Below are 27,850 nucleotides of genomic sequence, written 5' to 3'. Positions count from 1 at the left end.
AGCGCCTGTGGGCTTTTAGGAGAGTTGGTTTAGGTAGAGACACTTGCTCTTTGAAAGAAGCTTTTCCCTCCGAGGACTCACACAAAGTTGAAGTGACCCAGTTTCCCCACTTAAGGCCCTGCGTCTGCATGCGCCGGCGTACTGAAATAACTGTGCGTCTCCGTCTTTTGTGCCATCTCTAGGGACTGACATGGCGGTGTTCTGTCTGCTGTGTGCAAAGCGCTTCCAGACCCAGAAGGCCCTACAGCAGCACATGGAGGTCCACGCGGGCATGCACAGCTACATCTGTAGCCACTGTGAGCGCCCCTTCCCCAGCCACACCACCCTCAAAAGACACTTGCGCTCACACTCGGGTAAGAAAGCAATCTATAGGTGTTGTTACACAACTCATAAAAAGGTCAGTATGTTGTGTCTAAAGCAGGGGTGTCCAAACCTTTTCCACCCAGGGACACAAAATGAAAGGATGCCAGGGCCATTTTGATATTTTGTAAAGCATATGCTAAAAAGTTATATTTATTTCAAGAAAATACTGCATCTCAGCTATGTGATACATGTGAAAAAGTGTATTATTAGTATGACCTTTGGTCTTTGCATGCACTTGTTTTTTTCTATTTTTGCTGGGGGGTTTTAATTTTCCAAATATTTAAACATTCTCCTCGTAAATTTTCTACTCATAATTACGCCTTTATTCCCAAAATATTTGGACATTATTCCCGTAATATGAGTTGTTGGCCAACCTAATTTTCCAAAAATTAAAACTTCATTCTTTGTTTCTCATAATATTACACCTTTTTTCTTTGACATGTTTTCTTGACTATTTCAGTTTATTCTGGTAATATTACAACTTTTTCCTCATTATATGATTTATTCATCCCAGTATTTTGACTTTATTCTCATAAAATTACAGCTGTTTTTTCCATTTCTGCTGCTGTTTTCTTTTTTTATTTTCCAATTATTTCAACTTTCCTCCTGTAAATTTTCGTCTCATAATGTTATGACTTTATTTCCATAATATTTTGACTTTATTCTGGTAACAGAACTTTTTCTGGAACCTAATTTTGAAAAAATTACAACTTTGTTTTGTTTGTTTCTCATAACATTTTGACTTATTTTATATTTCTTATATTTCAACTTTATGCTACTAAAAATGGTTTTTTTCCTCATATCGCAACGTTATTCTCATAACATTGACTTTTCTCATTAGATTACAACTTTTTGACTTTGTTTGTGTAAAATTACTGAATGATTTTTCAATTTTTGCTGCTATCTTTTTACATTTTTAATTCATGTTGAATCATATTTCCCCAAAGTGCTGCGGGCCAATCAGAAGATGCATTCAAAGACGCTGTGGATGATATGTAGTATTCTCCACTGGTCACTAGGTGTCAGTAATGCTACTGTAAATGTTCGGTGAGACACACAACGACCAGACTCAATCGCCACACCAACAAGAGGCTTTTATTGCAGGTTTGAATGATCTCAGGCACAATAATCCCTGCTAAAAATCCCTATTGAAAACACGGGCAACTGTTGCAGTCACTGATCTGTATTATATATCTGGATAGCTCATTGGCGATGACATGTGAAGCCACACGGCCGCCATATTGCCACTCGCAAGAAACACTTCTCGACAAGCTTTTGCATTCGTGGTGAACTTCTTTTATTAATTCGGATTGGACACAAATTTTGCCTTAAGATGCCTGCATGTGCAGCTATTAACTGCACAAATCGCCAGTTCAAAAGCTGTGGACGAACATTTCACCTGTAAGTATGATTGAAATGTAGATTTATGATTGATAATTTAAGGGTTTTGCACCGTCGATCTCTCAGATATTTTCGATCGTGTAAAATTCCTCTGATTAAATGTATCTCCAGAATTGATACGTTTATATAGCTCTATAATAGCTAAAAGGAAATTTACGTACTTTTTTGTTATATCATGATATATGTAGTTTTTTAAGGGAGACAGGTTGCGTTACTTGAAGGAATGGCAGAATCTCAGTGCTTCCATGATGCTTACCAGACATTGTATACAGTGCAGTTAGCAAGCCAGTTTGCATACAATTGACCCGGCATGACCCTTCATTTGGATAAACAACATTTTTTTTTTTTTTGCTGCTGAATGACTGACATAAAAGGATTCATTCATATTATATGTTCTGGAAAATAATATTACTGAACATGCATACCGGTATGTTTGAGATTGCAAACAACATATTGTCTTACCAAAAGCATATGGTTTTGTTTTTAGTGTTGTTGTTTTTTTCTGTGTGTGTGTGTGTGTGTTTATGGTTATTACACATTATGGTTATCACATATCATTCCTGTGGTTTTTGTTAAAATATATTTCTATATCAGAAAAGAGGTTATTTCTATTTCATAACACAAACAAAAAAAATATCAGAAAAAAAAATCAACAAAATGTTCAATGATTTTAAAACTTGTCCAAAGTCACTCTCTTTGATGATTCATATTTTGTACAGATGAGAGCATAGTGAATTATATGAAAGAAAGAAAAAAAAAAGTAAAGAATCATGACCATGGATTTTAGTGGAAAAAAGGGATGGGATATGCAGTTAGAATTAAAATCTCTTTCTAGAGGAGTAAAACTATGCATTGCTATAGGGGAGTGCTGAGCCAGGGTGCAGAGTAGAATTTTGTCCCAAAGGCAATGAGAATTGGAAGGGGAAAAAGTACATTTAATATAGCCAAAGAGAGAGAATAACGTATCAAATCATTTTTAAGGGACAAAGGTTGCGTTACTTGAAGGAATGGGAGAATCTCCCCGCTTTTTAATTTAAAATATAGATGTTCTGCGAGCCTCTTCATCTGCTTCGTACACTATGTACGCTGTGCCAATGTAGTCGAGATGTGAGTGGTAAGATGGCGTCTCTTTGGCTTCAGCGGCTTGCACGGGCGGGTGCGACGTATGAGCTATCCAGATATATAATACAGATCAGTGGTTGCAGTGCAGTAACCCACGCTAAGCTAAAACTCAACTCTCAACCAGCGACGCCACTTCCTGTCCACGGAAGACATTTATTGCAACACACGCGCATGAGTCTTATTTATTTCTTAAATGGCATATTTCCTTTTATTATCTCTACCATATTGGGTAATACAAGTGTAAAGGTGACTATAGGGGTGTTAATGTCTAGACCAGGGGTCATCAACGTTTTTCCTAGTGAGAGCTGCTTTTACAAAATGAAAATGGCCAAGAGCTACTCATTTTTGTAACATTTATTTTCAGAGCTTATTTTAAACCCAAACAAAGCGATTATGCTTGTTTTACCAGAACATTAACAAAATGCTGGTGTCCACAACTCACATTTTGTATTTCAGAATGCATTTCTTTCTACTGTTCTTTCATTATTAACTGAAAACCTGAATGAAAAGCAGGCTTGCGGGCACCTCATGTGGTCGTGGGGGGCTACCTGGTGCCCGCAGGCACCACGTTGGTGACCCCTGCTCTAGAGGGCTCTAATAAAGTTAAAAAACACATTTAGAAGGTCGTAAACAGGTTTTCTATGCTATTAACCACCAAAATATTCCATTTACAAAAAATCAAATTCACTTGTCACAGTCGGGTCTGGAACCAATTAACCGCCATAAACGAGAGATTACTGTATTGCAATTTGAATGCGTCTTCTTAATGCCTTATATTTGTATTATAATTCATTTAGCCATTTTATGCGTGAAAATGCTTAATTTAGGCAAAAAATATGCACAATGTGCTTAAATATGCATATTTTTTTTACTAATAGGCCATATTCAACCACAAAACAGCATGACTTATTCATTAACATATTTTTGAAAAAAATGTGAGTGAAGCCGCGAAATCCGAACCCGATGTGGCGAAGAATGACTCTACGTGCTAGCAATAGCATAGCATATTAGCATCAAAGATTTTACATGGCAATTTTGAACACCTCCAAATATGACAATGAAATAGATAACGTAAAATTCAGTCAAACACTTCAAGGCTCAACCAGAGACAGAATGGCTCATTGAACATCTTAATGGCAGTGGACTACTAACAAACATTGTTGGTCTTCTTCTGTGACCCTCTGTCATATTAATAGACTACCGTCCCCTGCTGCAGAAAAAAATGGCTTCCCAATAATAGCGCAAGAAAGACTTGCGACCCACCAGTTAAGAATCGCTGGGCTCGTACATGTTGAGAACGAGACGGCTGCACTTATTTTATTTTTTTTTTTGTGAGTGACTCAATTTCCTGTTAATTGATTAGCACGCATCATCCCCTGGCCTGCTTTTGCATCAGATGACTCACCTCTGCTATGACAGCAACTGTACAGTTATGGCCGGTGCTTATTTTGGGCAATTTCATCCTGTTTATATTTTTGGGTTCTTAGACAGCCTTCGGGGGCTTGGGCAAATTCACGGCTGTCAGTTGCAGTGTGGTTCATGCGAGGCGATAGAGGAAACCCAAATAAATATTGAAGGAAAAGCAAATGGAAATGACTTGTCTGTGTGTTCTACCGAGGGTGAGTTTTAATGCCGCGAGAGACGGAGAGATATTTGCAGAGGAGATGTCCCCCTTTCTTCTTTTACCTTAAATAACACTCACAGCTGTCAGGACGGCTTGATGTCTAGACGGGAGAAATACATAATTGATGTGAAGAGACAGAAGTGAGGGGAGTTTTGGCCATGGCAGCGTATCTTGTTTGTATGCCATTCTGCTTGGAAGTAACATTTTGTAAATGTCATCTGCTCTGTGGCGTGGGGTGGGGTGGGGTGGGGAATTTGGGTAGAATTGGCCTGTAATGAGGAGAGCCATGTATCCTGGGCCTTGGCTGTTGCTGTGGACACTGAGATAATGAGGCACATAGGTCATTGGAGATGAGTCAAGGCATCAGCCGAGGAGAGAAATAGATTAACTACAGTATAGAGGAGAGCAGCACATGTCTGGAGGACTTTTATTAGCCATTAGCCGACAGCCGAGAGGAGTGTCCTCGTGTCACAACATTAGCAACGTGCGACAGCACATGTGCCTGTTTGGACTATTTGGACACAGCTCCATACGCAATACGGCGTTTCGTGCCAAGGATAAAGCTCGCCTCACGAGATAATTTGCCGCGTCGGTGTCGAGGCCATTGTGGTGACACGACATGCTTTTTTCTTTTTTTATGTTTTTGTGTTGTTTTCTTTTTCAGGCGATCACCCATTCGAGTGCGAGTTCTGCGGGAGCTGCTTCCGAGACGATGGCACCCTGAGGGGCCACAAACGCATCCACACGGGAGAGAAGCCTTACGAGTGCAACAGCTGCGGGAAGCGCTTCAGCCTCAAACACCAGCTAGAGACACACTACCGTGTACACACGGGTGAGAGACAGAAGGGAGATGGCTGCTCTTACGCATATGTGGATGTTAGTGTCAGAGGAGATTTCATGTACACACTGCCCAGCTCCCCCAACACATCTGAACAACACTACCATACACCTGCCTCTCTTTTTACAATAATTAGTGATACAGACTACAGCACTAAATGACAGCACTAATACTATACTAAATGTATACAGAAATATATAAATTAATAACTCATGCCGTTTCGTGGTTGAATAAGACCTATTATTAGTCAAACATATGCACATTTGGACAATTGTTACATATTTTTTGCCTAACCTAAGCATGTTCAAGTATAAAAATGGCTAAGTGAACTAAAATACAAATGTTTGGCATTCAAAAGACACTCAAAGAAGTTGATGATAGATACAGTATAAGCATAGGTGGGTGTTCCTGCTGCAGGGTCGTCAGCCTGGAGCCTTCACTGATGTTACGCTCCTTTAATCCCAGAACATCTCAAGGAGGTGGAACAGCGGCAGGGACGTCTTGTCTCCCTGCCGCCCCCTGCAGCCGGCTGGAGGATCCTTCTTATCCTTATTATTATTAGTTAAAAATATGCATATTTCAGCAAATATTCAATTTTTTTTGCCTAATGTACGCATTTTCAAGCGTAAAAATGGCTAAGTGATCTAAAATACAAACATAAGGCATTCAAAAGATGCATTCAGGCGGTGATTAAATGTAGTATTCTATACTGGTCAGTAGGTGTTCTTTGAGACACGACGACTAGGGCAGTGGTTCTTAACCTGGGTTCGATCGAACCCTAGGGGTTCGGCGGAGCCTCCGTCACAGAGATTAAGACACACCGGACCCATCGTGTCAATTCGGGGATGACACGCTCCCGCTTAGCCATCACTGGCTGCAGATAATCACATTGTGATTATTAGTGCTGCAAAGGATTTAGCACGCTCATGATGCGTTCCATTTATACTTGGAAGTTGGAATTTCCGAGTCCCTAGCGGGAACGCCCGACTGAAATGCCCCCCGAAATTGGAATGTTTAACTTGGAAGTCAGAGCATGCACACCACCTCTGAGTTAACAATCAATGATAGCTGCCTCGTGTTTAAACGGTAAATAATCAATAAATAATTTATAAAAAATATTGCTAATGTGTTAAGGTTTTCTGACTTGGCAACTGGAACGCTTTTAACTCGGAGATCACGTCACTCTCACTCAGACTTCCCAGTTCCGAGTACAAATGAAACGCACCATCAAGTAGTCAACGTGTAACTGTTGTGGTAGTACGTCGTGTGATATTTTAATCCATACTAACTATGTCGAGCAAAAAAAGAAAGTGGTCGGACGAACATGTACAGCATGGATTCACATGTATTACGGACCGTGATGGGAGTCAGTGTCCTGTCTCTGTCATTTTGTGCACCAATAAACAAACATATACCTATGTCTTGAATTTGAAAAAAAAAACAATTTTTCACTAAAGAAGGGTTCGGTCAATAGGCATATGAAATTGGTGGGGTTCGGTACCTCCAACAAGGTTAAGGACCACTGGACTAGGGTTATAAGTCGCTTTGTGATAGACCAGGGGTGTCGAACAAGGAGCCGAAACTCATAGCCTACCTTGGGTGGTGGGCCAAACTGGACATTACTCCCTACTCCACTACGCAACTTTGTACCTTTCTTATTATTTATCCTGAAATTTTCAACACTTTGACATTTCTGCAAATTGAAAGTATTAAAAACCTTAAAACCTTCTCGTTCTTTGAACCAACATAATTGGTGAATGTAGCACACATTCATATGCATCATCTGTGCATGCACACAGATGCTTGTTGGACGTTACGAACATGACAGGACATGCCCCAATAATCCACGTTGAAAAAATAGTAGTATGGTCAGATTTGGAGAAAATACCTCATTAGCACTGACGGATAGATAAGTAAGCAGCCTACACACCTTTCATCCCAGTTCCCCGCATGACTTCTGATCGGAATCTGGCACCCTTATTAAGAATGGTTGTGAATTTTGTGCTATATACAACATTGTTTCAATTTATTAAATTGAAATTCCAGAGGAAAAGTTTATACCAGCGGACTTGCTTAATTACACAGATAGCTGTAAGCACTTTGTTTCATAAGGTCCGCGAGGTGGGCCAACTCAGTGCTATTTTCCAGACAGTTCTGCTGGTCGGATGAAGTTGCAGCCCGGGCCAGATTTGGCCCCCGGGCCTGAGTTTGACGATTCTATGTATATGCATCTAAATATACGGGATATTATACGATTTAAAAACGATACATTTTTAAAAGATTCAATACAGTGTACAGAGGATATGATTTGATTCTACAGTTACATTTGTTGATGTAGACAATCTTACATTATAAAATAAACAAGCCGATTCTATAAAAGTGGCATTTTTACAGTATTTTCCAATGTGTAAAAGAGCACATCATTGCCCAAAGCATGCTGTGAGGCAGGGGTCCCCAACCGCTATGCTGCCACTGGGAAACTTACAGGGGCAATGATTAAAAAATGTAAATAACTACATCGAATTTTATGTAAATGGATATACATTTCAGAAATAAGGGGCGCTATTTTATTCAAAAAATAATATATGGTTAGAAATCCCACAGTATTGCATGTTTGGTGCGAGCGGCAATCTGTCCCAAAGTCTATGAATGCACCATCTACTGTAACTTTCCCCCACACTGTACAGATAGACTACTATCCTATATTTTCCCAGTTTTACTTTCACCTCATATTTGTTCCCAAATGCTGATAATATGTGGGAATGCATAAAGGTAAGATTTGATGACCTTATTGAGTGCTAATTTTGCATACTTCTGAATTTATCCTGTTGTTCTTGTCTTACTTTTACATAATAAATAGGATAAATTATATCGCTACAATGTACGCTCTGTTACCATTTACATTCTTTCTCGTCTTCAGCCATGGTAAGCTATGGAGCATGCGTGACAATCCTTTTCTCGCATTGTTATATGAAACACACGGAGGGCGCACGTGTGACATTCCGGTTTTTGAAGCCGTAGACTGGCCGTAGAGTTTCTTCGTCGTGTCAAACAACCTCTACAGGCGCTTACACTTTTTTCAGGTTGCAGGACAAACTTATGCACTTTGTGCGTCTTCGTGCGTCATCCTTATGGCCAATGCGTGTCTTTCATATGTTTTGCTGGTGTCAGGTTTGGGCAAAATGTAATTTTTTTCGTACTTGCGGACTCCGTATGTGTGTCACGCTTCACACGTGCACCTCACATATGTAAATTAGTGCAGCCAACACATGCTCAGATATGTTGTACGTCCTCCATGTGTGTCGAAATATTACCCCTGCATGGTCACCACAACTATGTTCTCCACGGACAAAAAAAAAAAAATGCATCATACGTCTGATTGTGACCTAGGCTTTAGAGACGCACTGTCAATCCGATACCCGGTCCATGTCTATACAATCGATTCATTTAAGGGTTTATGGCTGATTCTTATCGATCCACGAGGCTGCTAACGATGCAGCCGTAGCTCTTATTTGTCAAACCGGATATCTGGTCGCATTGGTTTATCGTTCACAACCCTAACAATGACCAGACTTGATCGCCGGAACAACAGGCTTTTGTTGCAGGTAACAGGCACAATAATCCCTCATAAAAACGATGAAAGTAAACTATGAACCCCCTACGTCACTTCCTGTCCGCCCCTAACTCAGCTCCCTTAGGAGAAACATATTTGAGGAAATATAATAATCGTCATTTTTTAAAATTAATAATCTGTTATGATGCAAAAACTGGCTTACACCAAGTAGTATAAATATAAAATATAATTAAATCCTTTTAACCTGTGAGACGGTAAAAATGGCTTCAGGTTGCCTCTGTACAAGCCTAACGCTGTGGGGTTTTTTTTTTTTCCCCCAGGTGAGAAGCCATTTGAGTGTAAGCTGTGTCACCAACGGTCCAGAGACTACTCGGCTATGATCAAGCACCTGCGCACTCACAACGGAGCGTCTCCGTACCAGTGCACCATCTGCCAGGACTTCTGTCCGAGCCTGGCCGCCATGCAGAAGCACATGAAGGGCCACAAACCGGAGGAGGTGCCGGCCGACTGGAGGATAGAAAAGACTTATCTGTACGTCTGTTACGTCTGAGCAGGTCTTGGACCCAGTGCACAGACACACATGCACGTACGCACACACAAAATGGGTGAAAACCTTTGCAGTGACCCTTGCTGGGCGAATACAAAAAATACTGAAAAGTAGAAAGTTGTCTTTCTGGGAGCTCCAACACGCTAGTAGTGAAACAAATAACTTCCTTTGATTTGTGTCACGATTGTGCCATTTATGATAAATATGATGACCACATAACTCTCCAGAAAACTAGTCCAATAATATTTGCTAAAAAAAAAAAATGTCAATTTGATAGATAGCCGTCAAAGGCTCAAGTGTGTGCACAGGAATTGGCAGCTGAAGTCATATTCCATTTCCTTAAGCGTACATTTCAGTATTCCACACAAAAGTAGCGGTTAAATGAGAATGAAGGTATTTGTCGTGCGGTCGATTGCTGCTGAAAATATTGTGGCACTTTGCAAGGATGCCATATTGTGAGCTAAAGTGAGCTTGGAATGTAGTAAAACCAGTTTGTCAGTGGTTGTTGGACTGCTAGAAGGTTAGCTATAAGGTCAATGACTAAACTGTCATTGAGTTTGATAACAACATTGTCTGTGATGGATCTGTTGGGCTTGTTGACTGCGTGAGTGGAGATAGCAGAGTCATCTCTCCGATTGTGCCGTAAACGTCGAAAGCAATTCCTCAAAGGCTTGATAGGCCTTGTAATTTTCTCCCCTGAATTCCTGTGACTTTATTTTGTTTTTACATTTGGAGTTATGTTCATGTGCATGTTTTACTTGAATGCGCTGCCAGGTTTTTGACCTCATATAAGCGTGATCTCTTTTGCGGTGGGTGTCACTGGTTCCGAGGTAGCAGGCTTCTATTTCAGTGTAATTGTTGTTTTTGTTTGTTTTGTTTTTTTATTTATATGTTGTTTGTTACCAAATATATGCTGATTATCACCACACAGCCAGCAATTTTTCCGGGATAGTTTCAAGTAGAGCAAGCTCTACCTCTACATTATTTTCCCGTTTGTTTGCAAAAGTGTTTATCCGTCTGTGGTTTTCATTTCCTAACGATTACCGTCACAGTTTAAATGGTCACAGTGTAAAGAAAAAAAAATGTAAAAAGCCTCAAATTGGCTTTTTGTGTCGTTTCTTTAACAATCTATAATTAGATGTCTTATAAATCACAGAACATGATTTTTTTTTAAAAGATAAAACTAGAAGATGAAAAGAAGCCGTGTGTGTGTGTGTGTTGTTTTTTTTTTTTTAAATAAATGTGATAAAAGAAAAATCTGACACAGAGTTGTGAAGGTTAGTGTCAGTGGTAGTGTATGTGTCATGTACAGGCCGTCCTGCGTTGTTGTTCCCTGTGTGAGCCTAACACAGGCCTTATACAATTAAACATGTTGTATTTTTGTATAAAAGTAATTTGCTGTCTTGTTTACATTTGGTATGATTTAAGAAGCATCTTCAACGTGTAAGTTTTATACGTCTCCGATTTGCGTAAAAAAAAAAACAACAAAAAAACGGCCCCTCCCTTGTGCCTCTTTTTCTAAGTAGAGCATTGACATGCTTGAGTATGTGGGTCTGTGCTGTTGGTGTTTGTTTCTTGTTCCAAACTCAAGATGAGCTGCCGTGTAGATCCACGTCTCTGAACATTGCAACTGGAAGCAACGTACTGTGACGCTAACGCCCTGACGCAAGTTGCAAGTAACTGCCATGTAAAACGCTCGTCTCAATTTTGTTCCCGTCAGAGTGAAGGTAGACTGAGGTGATTGGGCTGAAAAAGAGTGTATAGCACATTATGGCAACTTGGTGCCATGGCAACACACATTCACTGTATCTATTCTATACATGAACGTGCACTATAACCAGATATAGTCGGTGGACCAAAAGAAATAGAGCACTTTTGTTTGAACTGTTGTTGTTTTTTGGTTGTTTTTTTTTTATCTTTCTATGTTGTGATAATGCAGATGTCCTTTTATTCATATGTCCTACAAGGCTGTCATTCGCATCGTTTAGATATGTCGATGTCTGTCTACCTCAGGGCCAGGTCAAAGCTCGAGCTGGTGTCCAATCAGGGTTGTTCTTCTTGCCATGTGTGCAGTAAAATCCCTCCTCATTGCAGCTTTTTAACACAGTGTGTGAAAGTGTTCTCTCAGTGTGGATTCAGGCACAACTCGTACACGTCAGTGTTTGATGGCATGGTCAAAAAAACAAAACAAAATTAAAACAATTTACTATTCTATGCACTCTGTCTCTTCTGTCTGCTTTTTGATCAATAAATGTGCTGCTATGTCAAGACGACCTCCAGCTGCACTTCTGCAGCACAACTTCTATACCTGCTGTTCCAAGCTTAACACTTAAATCCATTTCAAGACAATTTTAGGTAAGTCACAACTATGTGCATTTGTACTCTCTGCGGCAGGGGTGCTTACACTTTTTCAGCCTGTGAGCTACTTTTAAAATGAGTTTAAAAGTCCAAAAGATCTACCTCCTAGTATATTTAGTATAGTGATAAATATGAGTATATTTATAAATATGAGAATTTATGTACATGTGTATCAGGGGCGCATACACTTTTTTAGCATGCAAGTTACATGCAAAAAGGATCTACTGTACCTCTTACTATAAGACATAACACATAAAATCTAACTAGGTAAACTTTGAAACTACTATTCTAAATACTAATGATTAGTATTTCACATTCACAGTTTCAAAGTTTACAGGTAATCAACAATAGTTGATGTCATTCAATAATTCACTACTCAATTCAATATAGCAATGAAGATAATTACACATAATTCCTCAGTAGTTGTGTACGTAACCTGATTAGTATGTCAGTGAAAATAGCTACGTCGCATTCATGATACACACACTTCATGTATTACGTCCAGTTAGCATTTGCTATCAAACATTACAGATATACAAGGATACTGATTATGCAAAAGGCAATGCAGCTGGAGTCAAGGCAACATATTAACAAGGGTTCAGCAATGGGCACATTTTGCAATTCATCATGAAACAATAGTTTGACAAATGAAAGTGTAGAAAACACACATTTCTATAGCGGAGTTCAGGACGCCAAGCAGAGCTATGAAACAATTGACTTTTATTCTATACAGTATAACGATGTAATGTAAAATAATGACGTGGTTGACACAGTACCTTTGTGATCGACCGCTAGCTTGCAAGTGACGTAATGGGCGCCCCTGGTCTACGGTATTTACAAACGATGTTCGATAATATCGGCTGACAGATATCAGCCTAAAAATGACATATTAGATCCAGGGTTCCTAAGGATTTGACATTTCAAAATTCCATACTTTTTCCAGACTCAAATAGATGTTTATCATTAGCGCTGCAAGGATGAATCAATGATTATTCCATAATCTAATTAATCAACAACTATTTTGGTATTGTTTTTTTTTAATTTTAAAATGTAAGTACCCTCTGATTTTGAATATTTTTAAATTTCCTGAGTCCTCCATGACAGCAGATATATTATATTTGTGTTTTAGGCAAAACAAGATATTTACACACATCATATAGATTTGGTCCGTCTCGGGCCTAACCGATTACTCCATGAATCGAAACAACAAGCTTCATATGAACAGACTATGAAAATATTTGTTAGTTACAGTATATTACAGAGTATTAGGTAAATCAGAGGTGTCCAAAGTGCGGCCTGGGGGCCTTTTTCTCGTTCCGGGCACATTCTAAAAATATAATTTAACAAGAAAAATAAAAAATAAAATAAAAACAATAGCAAAAACTGAAAAATGAGCAGTAAATTTACAAAAGTAGTCAAAATATTAAGACAAGAAAGTTGTAATCTAATAAGAAAAAGTCAGAATTTTACTAGAACATCATAAAACGAGGGGAAAAAAAATCCAATTTTTTTCAAAGTCATAATATGAGAATCAAAGCAATGAATAAAGGTGCAATGAAAAAAAATTGCATAAAAAGTTATGTTACGAGAATAGTCAAAATATTAAGAAAAAAAGTTGTATTCTAAAAGAAAAAAATTAGCAATTTTATAAGAATAAACCCGTAATATTATGAAGAAAATAATGTCAGTAGCATAAAGATGAAGTATTAAAGAAAAAAAATTAATCTTGGAATATGAGACACAAACAAAACCAGTTTTTTTAACCAGCCATTTTTGGTAAATTAGGTTGAAGAAAAAGTCATATTATTGTGGGAATAAAGTTCAAATAGTAGAAAAAGAAAATTTACAGACTATTTAACAAAAAAGTTGAAATATTTAGCAAATTTAAATTAAATAAAGCAGCAAAAATAGGGAAAAAAAGAGCAAAGCCCAAACTTCATACTAAATATTTATTATTTTATCACAAAGTTGAGATGCATTTTTTTTTTCTTGAAATACACTCCTGATCAAAATCTTAAGACCAGTTGAAAAATTGCTAGAATTTGCATTTTGCACATTTGGATCTTAATGAGGTTTTAAGTAGAGCTACAATAAGTAAAAACAAGAAGGGGGAGTGAGACAAAAAGCATTTTGAAAAAGTAATTTATTGAAAACAATTGAACTGAAATAGGCTGTTTTTTCAGCTGATCAAAAGTTTAAGACCACAGGCTATAAAAGCCAAAATCTGCTCAAAATTTTCATTTTCTGTCAGGCATTCACACCGTCATGCCCTCCTGATGGCTAAAGCTAAGAAGTTTTCCCTTTTTGAACGTGGTCGGATTATCGAGCTGCATAAGCAAGGCCTCTCGCAGCGTGCCATTGCTGCTGAGGTTGGGTGCAGTAAATCAGTCATTCTACATTTTTTGAAAGATCCTGAGCATTATGGAATGAAAAAGTCAAGTGCTAGACCCCCCCCAAAAAAAAAAAAAATCAGCCCTGCGCTGGGCCGGAGGATCCAATTGGCTGTCCATCAAGACACAGGGCGGTCTTCGACCCACATTAAGGCCCTGCCGACTGCAGCGCAATAACCATCAGATGGCATCTGTGGGAAAAGGATTTAAAAAACAAAAAAAGGAATTCAAAGATCTTGTCTCCTTCAACGCCACAAAACTGCCCGTTTAGACCGTTTAGCATCAAACATGGGACACTGAAAGGTGGAAAAAAGTTTTATTCTCTGATGAGAAAAAATGTAACCGTGACGGTCCAGATGGCTTCTAACGTTACTGGCATGACAAGGAGATCCCACCTGAGATGTTTTCAACCTGGCAGAGTAGAAGGGGGTCTATCATGGTCTGGGGTGCTTTTTCATTCAGTGGAACACTGGAGCTTCAGGTGGTGCAGGGTCGTCAAACGGTGGTTGCTTACGTGCAGATGTTGCAGCGGGCATCCCTCATGACTGAGGGCCCTCGTCTGTGTGGTAACAGCTGGGTTTTTCAACAGGACGACGCTGCAGTTCACAATGCTCGCTTGACCAAGGACTTCTTCAGGGAGAACAACATCACTCTTTTGGACCATCCTGCATGTTCCCCTCATTTAAATCCCATAGAAAACATTTGGGGATGGATGGCAAGGGAAGTTTATAAAAATGGCCATCAGTTCCAGACAGTTGATGCCCTTCGTGAAGCCATCTTCACCACTTGGAGCAATGGTCCCACTAGCCTCCTGGAAACACTCGCAACAAGCATGCCCACAGCAATTTTTGAAGTGATTAAGAAGAACGGTGGAGCTACTCATTACTGAGTCCTACTGACAAAATGTTTTCTTCTGGTTTGAAGAGTTTTTTGTTATTTTTTGAGCGATGGTCCTAAACTTTTGATCAGCAGATAAACAGCCTATTTCAGTTTAATTGTTGTTTGCAACAAATTACTTTTACAAAATGTTTTTTGTCTCACTCCCCCTTTTTGTTTTGCATATTGTAGCTCTACTTAAAACCTCATTAAGATCCCATCCATCCATCCATTTTCTATACCGCTTCTCCTCTTTAGGGTCGCGGGGGCATGCTAGAACCAATCCCATTCGGGCGACAGGCGAGGTACACCCTGGACTGGTCGCCAGCCAATCGCACATATAGACAAACAACCATTCACACTCACATTCATACCTATGGACAATTTAGAGTCACCAATGAAGCTAACATGCATGTTTTTGGAATGTGGGAGCAAACCGGAGTATCCGGAGAAAACCCACGCACACACGGGGAGAACATGCAAACTCCACACAGAAATGCCCAAGGCAGAATCGACCCAGGTCTTCCCGATCTCCAGACTGGCCAACATGCTAACACAAGACCACCGTGCGGCCCCTCATTAAGATCCAAATATGCAAAATGCAAATTCTAGCAATTTTTCAACTGGTCTTAAGATTTTGATCAGGAGTGTATATATAACTTGTTATCATATCTACAGTACATGTGTTGCTTTACAAAATATCAAAATGACAAAGTTGCAGCCTTTCATTTTTCACCATGTGGCCCTCACTGAAAAGGGTTTGGACACCACTGCCATAATGTGTGACTGTAAATGTCATTACCACCACACACCACCTGCCAAACTTACATGGCATCTGTAAAATAGTTTAAAGAGAAAGTTGTGATGCAGGACTGCGTAAATATTTCTGAGCAAAAGCTACTTAATTGTTCAACAATGGCCCAAAACAAGCAAAGCAACAAAGGCTGTAATAAATATGCAAATTCAGCACATTTAAGCGTTTATCACAAATTATTCATGTCCCTTTGGTAAACAGGCCCGGTACACACTGCAGTTGAGTAAATAACACCTATATGACAAAATATGGTATAGCTAGACAAAAAAAGGATGAACCCAACTAGTAGGAAACTATTAATGAACTACAGTCAAACTTGTCTATAGCAGCCACTAGAGGGAGACTGCAAACGTGGCCGTTATAGACAGGTGGCCTCTATAGACAGGTTGGCGTCCAGTTTGAATGTTGATCAGTAGAGGGAAAAAAAAATAAAAAAAGGGAAAAAAATAAATTAATGTTGACCAGTAGAGGGCACTGTGGGACTGCGGATTAAAGTTGTACAGCACTACTAGGCTTGTTATTATCCACGGCCCATAGAACAAAGCTGTGCTAGCAATGTCTTACTCTTGTTTTTAATATTTTACTTTTTATACGGCAGAGTGTCATTACAGCTTTAGTTCATCAGGAAGTGACAGGAAGTGACAGGAAGTGACGGTGGGCCTCCCGAGCAGGAGAGCTAGGCTCAGTGCTAGCTGTGAGTTTGGAGAGAGTTGGGAAGTGTGTTTATGTTGGCGTGGATGTAAAGTCCTGCAGTGTTCTCCGCTGTTAATAAAGCCATTACAGTGCATCGGCGACGTGAGTCTCTCCTTCCCCACAACAAGCGGCATTACAGTATTGACCAGTGCACATTGTCTCACACCAGGAAATAAACGGTGTCACTTGTTACAGGCATTGGCTGGACAGCTATGTAGTGGGGCTTGTTTAACCTTTGCCTTGTGGGCAAGCAGGAAGGAGAGACGATGCTGAGAGATGTGTGTGTGAGCTGCTGTCTGGTGGCCGCGTTCAATAAATAAAGTTGGCAGAAGAAACAGGAGAAGTTTCCTTCTTTGCTTTGGAGCTGAATAACACTGACAAGTTAACAGACTAGTAGCGAACGGAACTGAAAACTTTTTTGTGTCGAATACAGAAGATGAGGACTTTGATTGATTTGTGGATGAGGATTGATCAAAAATGACGTGAGTACATTCTAAAATACTTCAATTAAGTACAACCGAACTCAGTTTTGCTCCCGCTGCCGCATGCATGCTAGCGTATGTTTTTTTTTTTTTTTTTTTATTGTAGCGTGGCTGGGAGCACGTCCTGTTCCCAGCCTACTTTGCGGTAATGTTTTGGTGCAAATGCTCTTAAAGTTACTTTTGACCAGGAAATAGCAAGCTCAAAAGAAGACGGCTTTTTATGTGGAACAACTGACAGTTTGTGTGGATCTTGTGAATGATTGTGACTGAGCTAGGACTCACTAATTAATGTCTACACACAACGGCTTCATTGATTGAAAAACAAAACTTTTTTGTGCATGAAGCTTCTACTGGAGTCGGTAATTTGGCCGCTATATGCGGTCAGATATTGACAAAGGGAGACAAAATGGGTGGCCGCTGGCCGCGTTGGACAGGTGACTGCTATGCACAGGGTCTATAACATGTAAATTTGCGGCGGGGGATTTTTTAGTGGCCGCTATAGGCAGGTGGCCGTTCTATAAAGGTGGCCGCTAAGACAGGTTTGACTAGTTATTTCGTTGCTCATTAAAAAAAACAGTGTTACTCCTCATTAAGAAAGAGGCTACTTTCTGGTTCTTGCCTTTTCATGTAAAAAAAATGTTTAAAAACCACTGAGTAAAAAAGAGGTAACAGTCGCAACTGCACTAGTGCTAAGTGAACCTCACCCCTAGACTTATACTTCCCTGCCCATCGTCCTGGCAGACAATTCCGCTGATCCCCCTTAACGCTTTATTGGCTCTGGACACAAACCTTCCCAGTAGCTTATTTGTGTCATGCGACCCTCATGCAAACAGCTGGAGTCACTCCAGGCTCTGTGCTGACCCCTGATGGCATTGTGCCGGAGCCACAGCTGGTCTGTGTCTTAATCCAGATGTGGAAGGAGCTCAAATTTGTCTAGCGGGACTCCCAAAGCTCCATGTGCGGTACGGTGAAAAGAGGGAATGCTGAAGCTCAGTCAGGCCTCTTAATTACAAGTGCTGGCAGCATCGACTATATGTTTTTCAGACTAACACTCAGACTTTAAGACTGTGTTGTCATGTCCTTTGGTCACCTTCTCTATCACTCAACGCTCTCATAAAGTAGCCTCGGAAATGGGTGTGAAATTATTGCAAAATGTATGTTCTCGAGATACAGTGCACACAATCCAGGCTGCAGTGTTTGCAGTCTGTTTTATATTGCTATAATATGTGTTTTACCCAGGGGGGTCATTTCAAGGTACATTTCAGACAATTACTCTTTCAGACTGCACTCAATGACAAAAACTAAATTGTGTGTTAAAGTTACCTGGTAATAGAAGAGGTAGTAAGTTAGTGAGGTACTCCGTCATACAATTAAATGAGTAAATTAAAAAAGGAACTCCGTTGGTTGTAAATCAATGGCGTTTGCTTTATCAGCCCATTAGATCGGTCATTCCCAACCACAGTGCCGTGACAGATCACCTGGTGTGGAGCAGGAAATTATTACAAGTAATGTATTTTTTTTTCCATCTATATCTTTGCCAATGACAGATAGCGGCAGGCAGAACAATGAAATGCTCTTCCACTAGATTGCAGGAGGTACATAATTAACCCGTGCATACAGTTGTCCCTTGCCACGTTGCGGGCAATGATATTAATATTTATAGTCTCTTGTAAATGGGGAAAAAGACAATATGATCAGGAAACAATGCATTTTATTTTGTAAATTGAACTAAATTAGAAAATTAAACATGACTTTGGCATGTGCAAAAGTCGGGGCACCGTCAGTACTTAGTAACACCCCCGTGGCAGATGTCACAGCTTGTCAATGCTTTTAATAGCCAACTACAAGACTCTCGATTCTATTATTTGGGATTTTCCCCCATTCTTCCTTGCAAAAGGCTTCCGGGTTCTGCAGTATTCTTGAGTCGTCTTGCATGCACAGCTCTTTTAAGCTCTACCCACAGATTTCCAATGATGTTTAAGTCTGGAGACTGTGAAGGCCATTCCAAAACCTTCAGCTTGCGTTTCTTGAGGTAGACCATGGTGGATTTTGAGGTATGTTTTAATGTTTTAGGATCATTACCCTGTTGTAGAAGCCATCCTCTTTTCAGCTAAAGTTTTTTTTTTTTTTTTTTTTTTACACATTCTGTGATATTTGCCTCCATAATTAGGATAAACTGCAAGTTTTAAACGCTTTGCTATCTTTTTGTAGCCCGTCCTGGCATTGTGGGCATTCATAACTTTCATTTTTTCCTGTCTTACACAGCTGCTTAGAGGAACCCTTGGTTGCTCAGTGTTAGCACAAGGTTTGTGGAGTCGCCGTGTTGAAGAAAATCTGAAATTGACACTAGCTGGCGCTCGCTAATGACACATGCTTCAGGACTAATGAGCTGGTAAAGGTCTGAGCTTGTCAAAAGAAGCTGACACTTTGAAACTCTCAGGCTGCCCTGACTTTTGCACATGCCAAAATGATGTTATTTGGGTTTTTTTTGTTTTTTTATTTTTGTTCAATTTATAAAATAAATGTAACTATGCATTAACATTTCTTAATATTGTCTTTTTCCCCAAAATACCAGAGAGACTATAAACATGAATATTATTTTTTTATATAAAAATTTGCTGGTTTTAAAGGGGTGCCCTGACTTTCTCACACAACTGTATAATAATTAATAAATCATTCTGTTTCCTGGTTGAGTACGGCCTATTTGTCAAAAAATGTGCATCTTGAAGCAAATTTTATGTATTTTGTTACCTAAATTAGGCATTTTCAAAGCTAAATGAACTAAAATAAAAATATAAGCCATTAAGAAGAAGCATTCAAATTGATCGGTCACTAAGTGTCAGTAATTGTCTGGTGAGACAAGCGCCAGACTTGACCGCCGGAACAACAGACTTATTGCAGGTTTAAATTATCTCACAACAAACACAATAATAACAATAATAGTAATAACAATAAAAATACTTTTGCAGCCATCAACAATGACAACTCTGAGCCTTCGACGTCACTTCCTGTCCGCCACCCATTCTGCTCCCCTACTAGCACCGGAATGCATTTACTGCGACACAAACAAGCACACACGTGATTATATCTACTATATTGGGCAATATGATAGTAAATATGGCTATATGGGTGTTATTTCATATCTAGAGGGCACTAATAATGTTAAAAAACATTTAGAAAGTTCTCTATGCCATAGCTACTAAAACATTCCACTTATGAAGAAGGAATCCTACTTCACGTAAATTCAGTTATCACCGAGTAACCGCGATAAACTAAGGATTACTGTAATGTTAGGGTTAGTGTGTATGACTAAAACAAAAATGTCTATACTAAGTAACAATTGATTGAAATTAAGTAGACAAGATGCATTTAAAAAGGGCTCAAACATTTACATGATAATATTTATATTTGTAACCATTTGAACTTTTATAGAGCACAATTCAAGAATTGCAACAGGAGAAAGGAACACTTACCAGAGCCAAATCCACCTCAGCAGGCCCAGGTTTGGGCCTTTGTCGGTAAGTTTCCGCTTTATTCCGGACAGTCCGTCAATCATCTAAAGCGGGCTCCGATAGGAGCCCGTGCGAGTAAGTCTTGTTTTGTGCCATTATCTGGTGGCAACATTCGAGACCAAGTCGGTAGTTCGAAATACTATGAATGGAACTGGCCACTGTGTCTATCGTCCACAGTTCCTGCTAATACGCCCTGCTAGCCGCATTAGCTCCAGACTAGCAACTCGCTTCCTGCTGTCCTGTTCCTGTGCTGACATCGACGTCTCCCCGCTGGTACAGTCATCACTGAGCCTTCGGCCCTCATCACCAAGACCCAACAATTGCCACTTGATTTCTGCCTTCATCACTGAGTCTTGACAACTGCCATCACGGACGTTGCTAGCGACGGCTAGACGCTAACGTTAGCTGCAAAGGCCACCGCAGGGCCTACAGGCCTTCTGCCTTCACTGCTGCGACCTGCCGTTTGCTGCCGGGTTCCATCCCTCACCACCGAGAACACAGCTGCAATCACCAGCCGAGGCTGCAACTGACAAAGACCGAGAAATATGGCTACCAAAAGGGACATGGAGGAACTAAAAAGGTCAAACAAAGAACTAAGGAAGTTTGTGGAATTTATGAGTCACCGCATGGAAGAAGTCACAAGTAAGCAAGACACATTAATTAACATGATGCAAGAGATCAAAGTGTTGAAGAGACAAAATGAGGAGAAAGATGTCTTAATTGCAAACTTGGAAAGCACATTATCTGAGCTGGAACAATACACACGAATGAATGATGTGATTGTCACGGGGTTACCAACACGACCTCGGTCATTTGCTGCAACAGTATTGCCAAGGGGGGACGGGACAGTTGGTGGGAACCAAGATTTGGACTTTGTCGAACAGCAAGTGGTAGATTTTTTGCAAGATAAAGGAATTAATATACACATAGATAACATAGAAGCCTGTCATCCTCTCCCACAGAAAGACAAAAGCAAACCAGCGACCATCATCATGAGGTTTTTCAACAGAAAATGTAAAAACAAATTATTGCGGCAAGGTAAGATGCTTAAAGGAACAAATGTTTACCTTAATGAACACCTGACTAAAAATAATGCGGAAATAGCAAAGAGAGCTAGATATCTACGGAAAGAAAGAAAAATACAAGCAACTTGGACCTCCAACTGCAAAATTTACATAAAGTTAAACGGAACACCAGAACAAGCAAAAGTATTAATGGTCAGGAGTCTGAAGGATCTGGAGAAACTAATATAATACAAATTGTCTTATTGATAATAGCTCATGATTGACCTCATGACGATGGTAGCTGGTTAACATATGTAGACATTACACTACTACATTTCATAACACATACAAACAATATTGGAGGAAGACATAGACCCAGACACAAACTTCTTTTCTCATATCAGAAATGACTGCTGCTAATACACAGATGAACAATACAATGACAACTTTAATATAGGCAATAAGATGTCAATCATTCAAATTAATAGTAGAAGTATGTATGCAAATTATAATAATATCAAACAATACCTGAGTCTATTTAAGGAACCCTTTAAAATAATCGCTATTTCAGAAACTTGGATTAATGACTACAAAGGCGTGGACTTTGAGCTGGAAGGTTATGACATGAACGGCGTCAATAGGAACAACAAAAGTGGAGGAGGAGTGGCTGTGTATGTGGATAAAAATCTGAATTATAAAGTAGTAAAGAACATGTCAATTGCTATTGATAACATTCTAGAATGCATAACTATTGAAATCAGTAAAGAGAAAAGTAAAAATGTACTAATAAGTTGTATATACAGAACACCTAAGTCTAGCATTGAAATATTTGAGGATTGGATCAAAGCAACATTCACAGACATTAGTCAAAAAATAATCTTTGTATGTGGAGATTTCAATATTGACCTTCTAAATTCAAATAACCAAAACAGAATAGATAACTTCATAGATACAATGAACAGTTTAAGTCTTTATCCAAAAATCACCAGGCCAAGCAGAATTACAGATCACAGCGCAACATTAATTGATAACATATTCACCAATGATTTCGATGACAACACGACAAGTGGACTGTTAATTAATGATATTACTGACCATCTTCCGGTGTTTACGATTTATAATGAAAACTATAAAAAGAGAAAGAAGGGCGATATCAGGACCTTCAGAAGATCACATACAGAGGAAAGTATTAGCGCTTTTAGGAAAGATTTGGAAAAACAAAGATGGGAGTGCGTATATAGTGAGAATGATGTGAACGAGGCGTACAAAACCTTTCTTAATGTTTATATGAAGTGCTATAACAGACATTGTCCACTGAGAGAAGTATTTAATAAGCAAAGGAAGAGAAATCAGCCATGGATGACCAAGGGACTACTAAATGCCTGTAAGAAGAAAAATACACTATATTGGTTTGGTTTGGTTTGGTTTAGTTTATTTGAACATGAAGGTTACAATGGAATACATCTCGTGAATCATTCTTTGACAGTTCCACATGTCCAAAAGGAGTAGGAAGAAGCAAAGCTTATTTAATCCTACCCCCCATCCATTCTACATCTAGTACAGTACATGTAGTTCACTTCCTGGATTCCATGTCATGTTTTCAGTGATAGTCAGGATAACACATAATAGATAACGGTGAGATATAGGAGATTTATCATTCAAAAAACTAAAGAAGCAGAAAAAATATATAAAACATACAAAAATAAGTTAACAAACATCCTGAGAGTGTGTAGGAAAGAATATTATAGTCAATTATTAATCAAGAATAAAAACAACAATAGAGCAACATGGGGCATTCTAAACAGTATTACTGTATACGGAACGGTGCTAAGAAAGACTACCCTCTTTATTTTATAGATGGAAATGATAAATATGTTAGTATGAATCAGGTAGTTGAAAAGTTCAACAATTACTTTGTAAATATTGGACCGGAATTGGAAACAAAGATCCCAAATGACCCACCAGTAGAGGAAAGAAATGAGATCATAGACAAGAATCCCAATTCCATGTTCCTCACTAACGTCACACAAAAGGAAATCATAGATATTGTCAATAAATTCAAAGCGAAAACATCAACTGATTGCAACGGAATAGAAATGGAAACGATAAAAAGGGTTATAAATGAGATTGTACAACCGCTAACGTACCTTAGCAACCTATCATTCCAGACAGGTAAATTCCCAAATAAATTGAAAATAGCTAAAGTAGTTCCAATCTTTAAAAATGGAAACAAACATCAATTCATAAATTACCGACCAGTGTCCTTACTGCCACAATTTTCCAAAATCATTGAAAAACTTTTTACCAACAGGTTGGACAATTTTATAAACAAAAATGAGTTACTCACTGACAGTCAATACGGATACAGAAGTAACATTGCAACTTCCATGGCACTGATAGAAATTACAGAGGAAATCACCAATGCTATAGATCATAGAAAGTGCACGGCTGCAGTATTTATGGATTTAACAAAAGCCTTTGACACAATTAATCATGATATTCTAATCACTAAACTAGAAAGGTATGGAATTAGAGGGTTAGTCTTGAACTGGGTTAAAAGCTACTTAGCTGACAGGAGGCAATATGTGAAGCTAGGAGAACATACGTCCGAGGAGTTAAACATATCATGCGGCGTTCCCCAGAGGTCAATTCTAGGACCAAAACTATTCAATCTATATATAAACGACATCTGTAAAGTCCCAAAAGACCTAAAGCTAGTATTATTTGCAGACGATACAATCGCATTATGTTCTGGAGACCGCACACCAGAGCTAGTACAACAAATCACAGATGAACTAACTCTACTAAAAAGATGGTTTGATAAAAACAGACTATCACTGAACCCCAGTAAAACTAAAGTAATGCTATTTGGTAAGTGTAAAAAGGAAACGTACCAGCAAATACAAATTGATGGTGTAGACATTGACAGGGCAAACGAAAATAAATTTCTCGGGGTTATAATAGATGAGAAAATAAACTGGAAATCTCACATTAAAAATTTAAAACATAAAGTGGCAAGAAACACCTCAATACTGAATAAAGCTAAATTTGTCCTTGACCAAAAAGCACTACATACGCTCTACTGCTCACTGATATTACCATATCTAACTTATTGTGCCGAGTTATGGGGTAATAACTACAAAAGTGCACTTCAGCCACTAACTGTGCTACAAAAAAGGTCACTCAGGATCATCCATAATGCTGCTTACAGAGAACACAGAAACTCTTTATTTATAAAATCACAATTATTAAAATTTGCAGATCTAGTAAACCTTCAGACGGCTAAAATTATGCATAAAGCAAACAATAACCTTCTACCGAAAAATGTAAAACAATTCTTATCAACAAGAGAGGAGAAATATGATCTGAGAGGAAAATTTAACCTAAAACACCTATATGCACGGACAACACTGAAAACTTTCAGCATTTCTGTATGTGGAATCAAGTTGTGGAATGGATTGAGTAAGGAACTCAAACAATGCACAACAATGAGCGATTTTAAGAAAAAGTACAAGCAGTTGATGTTCACAAAATACAAAGAAGAAGAGACCTGAACCACTGTGTACATACAATACAACATCTAACCACTACTATACTGACTATTAACTCTTCATTGTGGTGAGTACATGGTCTGTACTCATTCATTATCAATCAAACACTTCTTCAATCATTCTATCAGTTATTATTAAGCCTGTAGCTTCCTTTTAGTAAGTGAAAACCTTGGTGATGCTCGCACTACATTGTCATGTAGCCTTACAAAGCATACCTGGAAGAACAAGAGGTGAATAAATGTATTGCAGTTGATGTGAAACTGATGAGGGGTAGGATTAAATAAGCTTTGCTTCTTCCTACTCCTTTTTGGACATGCAAAACTGTGAACTGTACAGTATTATGTGATGTGCTACTGTTTGACTTATATGCATGTTCAAGATGAATTAAAACCATGAACCATGAACCATTCATACACAAAGTAATTCAAAGTGCTTTACAGAGAAGAAGGGTAAACTATTGACTTTTTTTCCCGTCCTGTCCAGCCATTAGGGCAGATAGTATTGTTGATCTAAATGCCCTCATGTGCTCAACAGATTTGCTCTGCCAGGGAAAAGTGTAAGATACTCTTTCCGTGTTATACAGAATTTGACTATATTTGATGTTTTGTTGTTATGCAAATTTGGAGCAGCCAGACCGGAGCAGGAGGGGATAGAGAAGAAGAAGAAGAAAACAGAGGGGGGAGTGCGGGAACACAGCGAGAGACAAGGACAACGGCAACAATTGCGATGACAATAACAAAACAACAGAAACAAACAGGACTACACCAGCAAATTTATGACTGTCATAAAGACCATGATGGAGAGGACAAAATAATAACCACAGTGATTGTACTGAATTGAAACTTTATATATACTATTGACAACTACAATAGTTGTTGTATTGGTTTACTTTTATAATTAAATGTCATTTTCAAGAACAGTATAGAAGAATAAGTCTTTATTAGGCCCAACGCGGGGAAATTCAGGTTTCATAGCAACAAAGTGTACCGTAGCAATTATAGTAGAATGACCCAAGCACACATAAAACAAAAAAAAAAATCCCCAAATATCTATGTACATATTTACACCGTGCAATGATAATGAAGAGCAGCGGTGTACATGGCAACTGTGCATGAATAATAAATATGATATATGCAGCTATGAATGTCAGCTGTACAACACCAAATAAATACTACACACATGTATTGTAGATCTCAGGGCATTCAATCTATGGCAACTGGACTGTTCAAGTTGTCTTACAAGACGTTTCGCCTCTCATCCGAGCAGGCTTCAACAGTTCATGCTCAAAGACTAGGTGGGACACAAACCAGTGATACTACATAGGAGAGCTCTATTCTGAGAGCTTGGTGAAAGATCCATATCTATTTATCCTCTAAAGGAGGAGGCAGGCCCAGACAGGAATGGTTGGCTCTTTAGTTGTGACGATCGTTAGGATACAATGGGGTGGGGCCTCTGCCCGCCAACAATTGTCGTTTGGGTGGTATTACCTTCGTTAGCATCACAGTCAGATGTAATGGTGGTCATGGACCCACCTGAAACCAAGGTGGTTGTGCCTTGTCTATTTGTTAGAGGCTAAATGACTGAGTCTTTGAGGAAGAATGTGGGTGTATGTGGGTGGTGTCGTTGTTACACTAAAATGTGTCAGATCAACCAAATTCAAATATTGGTCAATGAAAACAAGTGAACTCAAAATGGAGTTTTTAAATGAAACTATTTATTATCAAAGGAGATCCAAACTTACATCGCCCTGTGTGAAAAAGTGATTGCCCTCTAAACTTAATAACTAGTTGGGCCACCCTTAGCAGCAACAACTGCAATTAAGCGTTTGCGATAACTTGCTATGAGTCTCTTACAGCGCTGTGGAGGAATTTTGGCTCACTCATCTTTGCAGAATTGTTGTAATTCAGCCACATTGGAGGGTTGTCCAACATGAAGCGCCTCTTTAAGGTCATGCCACAGCATCTCAATAGGATTCAGGTCACAACTTCGACTAGGCCACTCCAAAGTCTTCATTTTGTTTTTCTTCAGTCATTCAGAGGTTGACATGCTTTTGGATCACCAAGTTTGTTTAAGCTTGAGGTCACGGACAGATGGCCAGACATTCTCCTTCGGCATTTTTTGGTCAACAGCAGAATTAATGATTCTATTTATCACAGCAAGTCTTCTAGGTCCTAAAGCAGCAAAAGCAGCCCCAGACCATCACACTACCACCACCATATTTTACTGTTGATGTTCTTTTTCTGAAATGTGGGATTACTTTTGCACTAGATGTAATGGGACACATACTGTACCTGTATTGTCTAGTCAGACCTCAGAGTGTTTTCCCAAAGGTCTTGGGGATCATCAAGATGTTTTCTGGCAAAATTGAGACGAGCCTTAATATTCTTTTGGTCACACTTTATATTAAAGTGTTTGTAATAAGCTTTAATAAGCAGTAATTAACGTTAATAAGTCTCTTAATAAAGATTTATTATTTATTTACTTCTTTGGAAGAATGTATTTACTTCACAGTAACGGTATATTTATTGACAATAGTGCTCAGGTAATGGTTAATAATGACTTATAAAGGCTAAAAATGCTGGTATGTACTTTTATATCTACAGTTAATGCTGGTCTGCAGCTACTGGACCAGAAGTGGGAACAGTGCCTTATTAGGATTAATAAAGTCATTATTACGTACTTATTAACTGTTAATTCTGCT

General features: G+C 39.0%; 1 protein-coding gene across 1 annotated transcript in view; it reads left to right on the top strand.

Annotated features, from left to right (window-relative positions):
• Positions 1–11,701, top strand: part of zbtb16b (zinc finger and BTB domain containing 16b) — a 32,730-nt gene extending 21,029 nt beyond the window's left edge. Inside the window, exons 5-7 of the mRNA XM_054794425.1 lie at positions 183–353; positions 5,175–5,342; positions 9,243–11,701. Of these exons, the coding sequence (XP_054650400.1) occupies positions 183–353; positions 5,175–5,342; positions 9,243–9,472 (569 nt within the window). The 3' untranslated portion in view covers positions 9,473–11,701. The remainder of the gene's footprint in view (positions 1–182; positions 354–5,174; positions 5,343–9,242) is intronic.
• Positions 11,702–27,850: the final 16,149 nt, after the last annotated feature.

The sequence above is a fragment of the Dunckerocampus dactyliophorus genome, chromosome 12 (genome assembly GCF_027744805.1).
Source record: "Dunckerocampus dactyliophorus isolate RoL2022-P2 chromosome 12, RoL_Ddac_1.1, whole genome shotgun sequence".
Lineage (NCBI taxonomy): Eukaryota > Metazoa > Chordata > Actinopteri > Syngnathiformes > Syngnathidae > Dunckerocampus > Dunckerocampus dactyliophorus.
The sequence above is the reverse complement of the archived record's forward strand: the minus strand, read 5'-3'. Positions and strand labels throughout refer to the sequence as shown.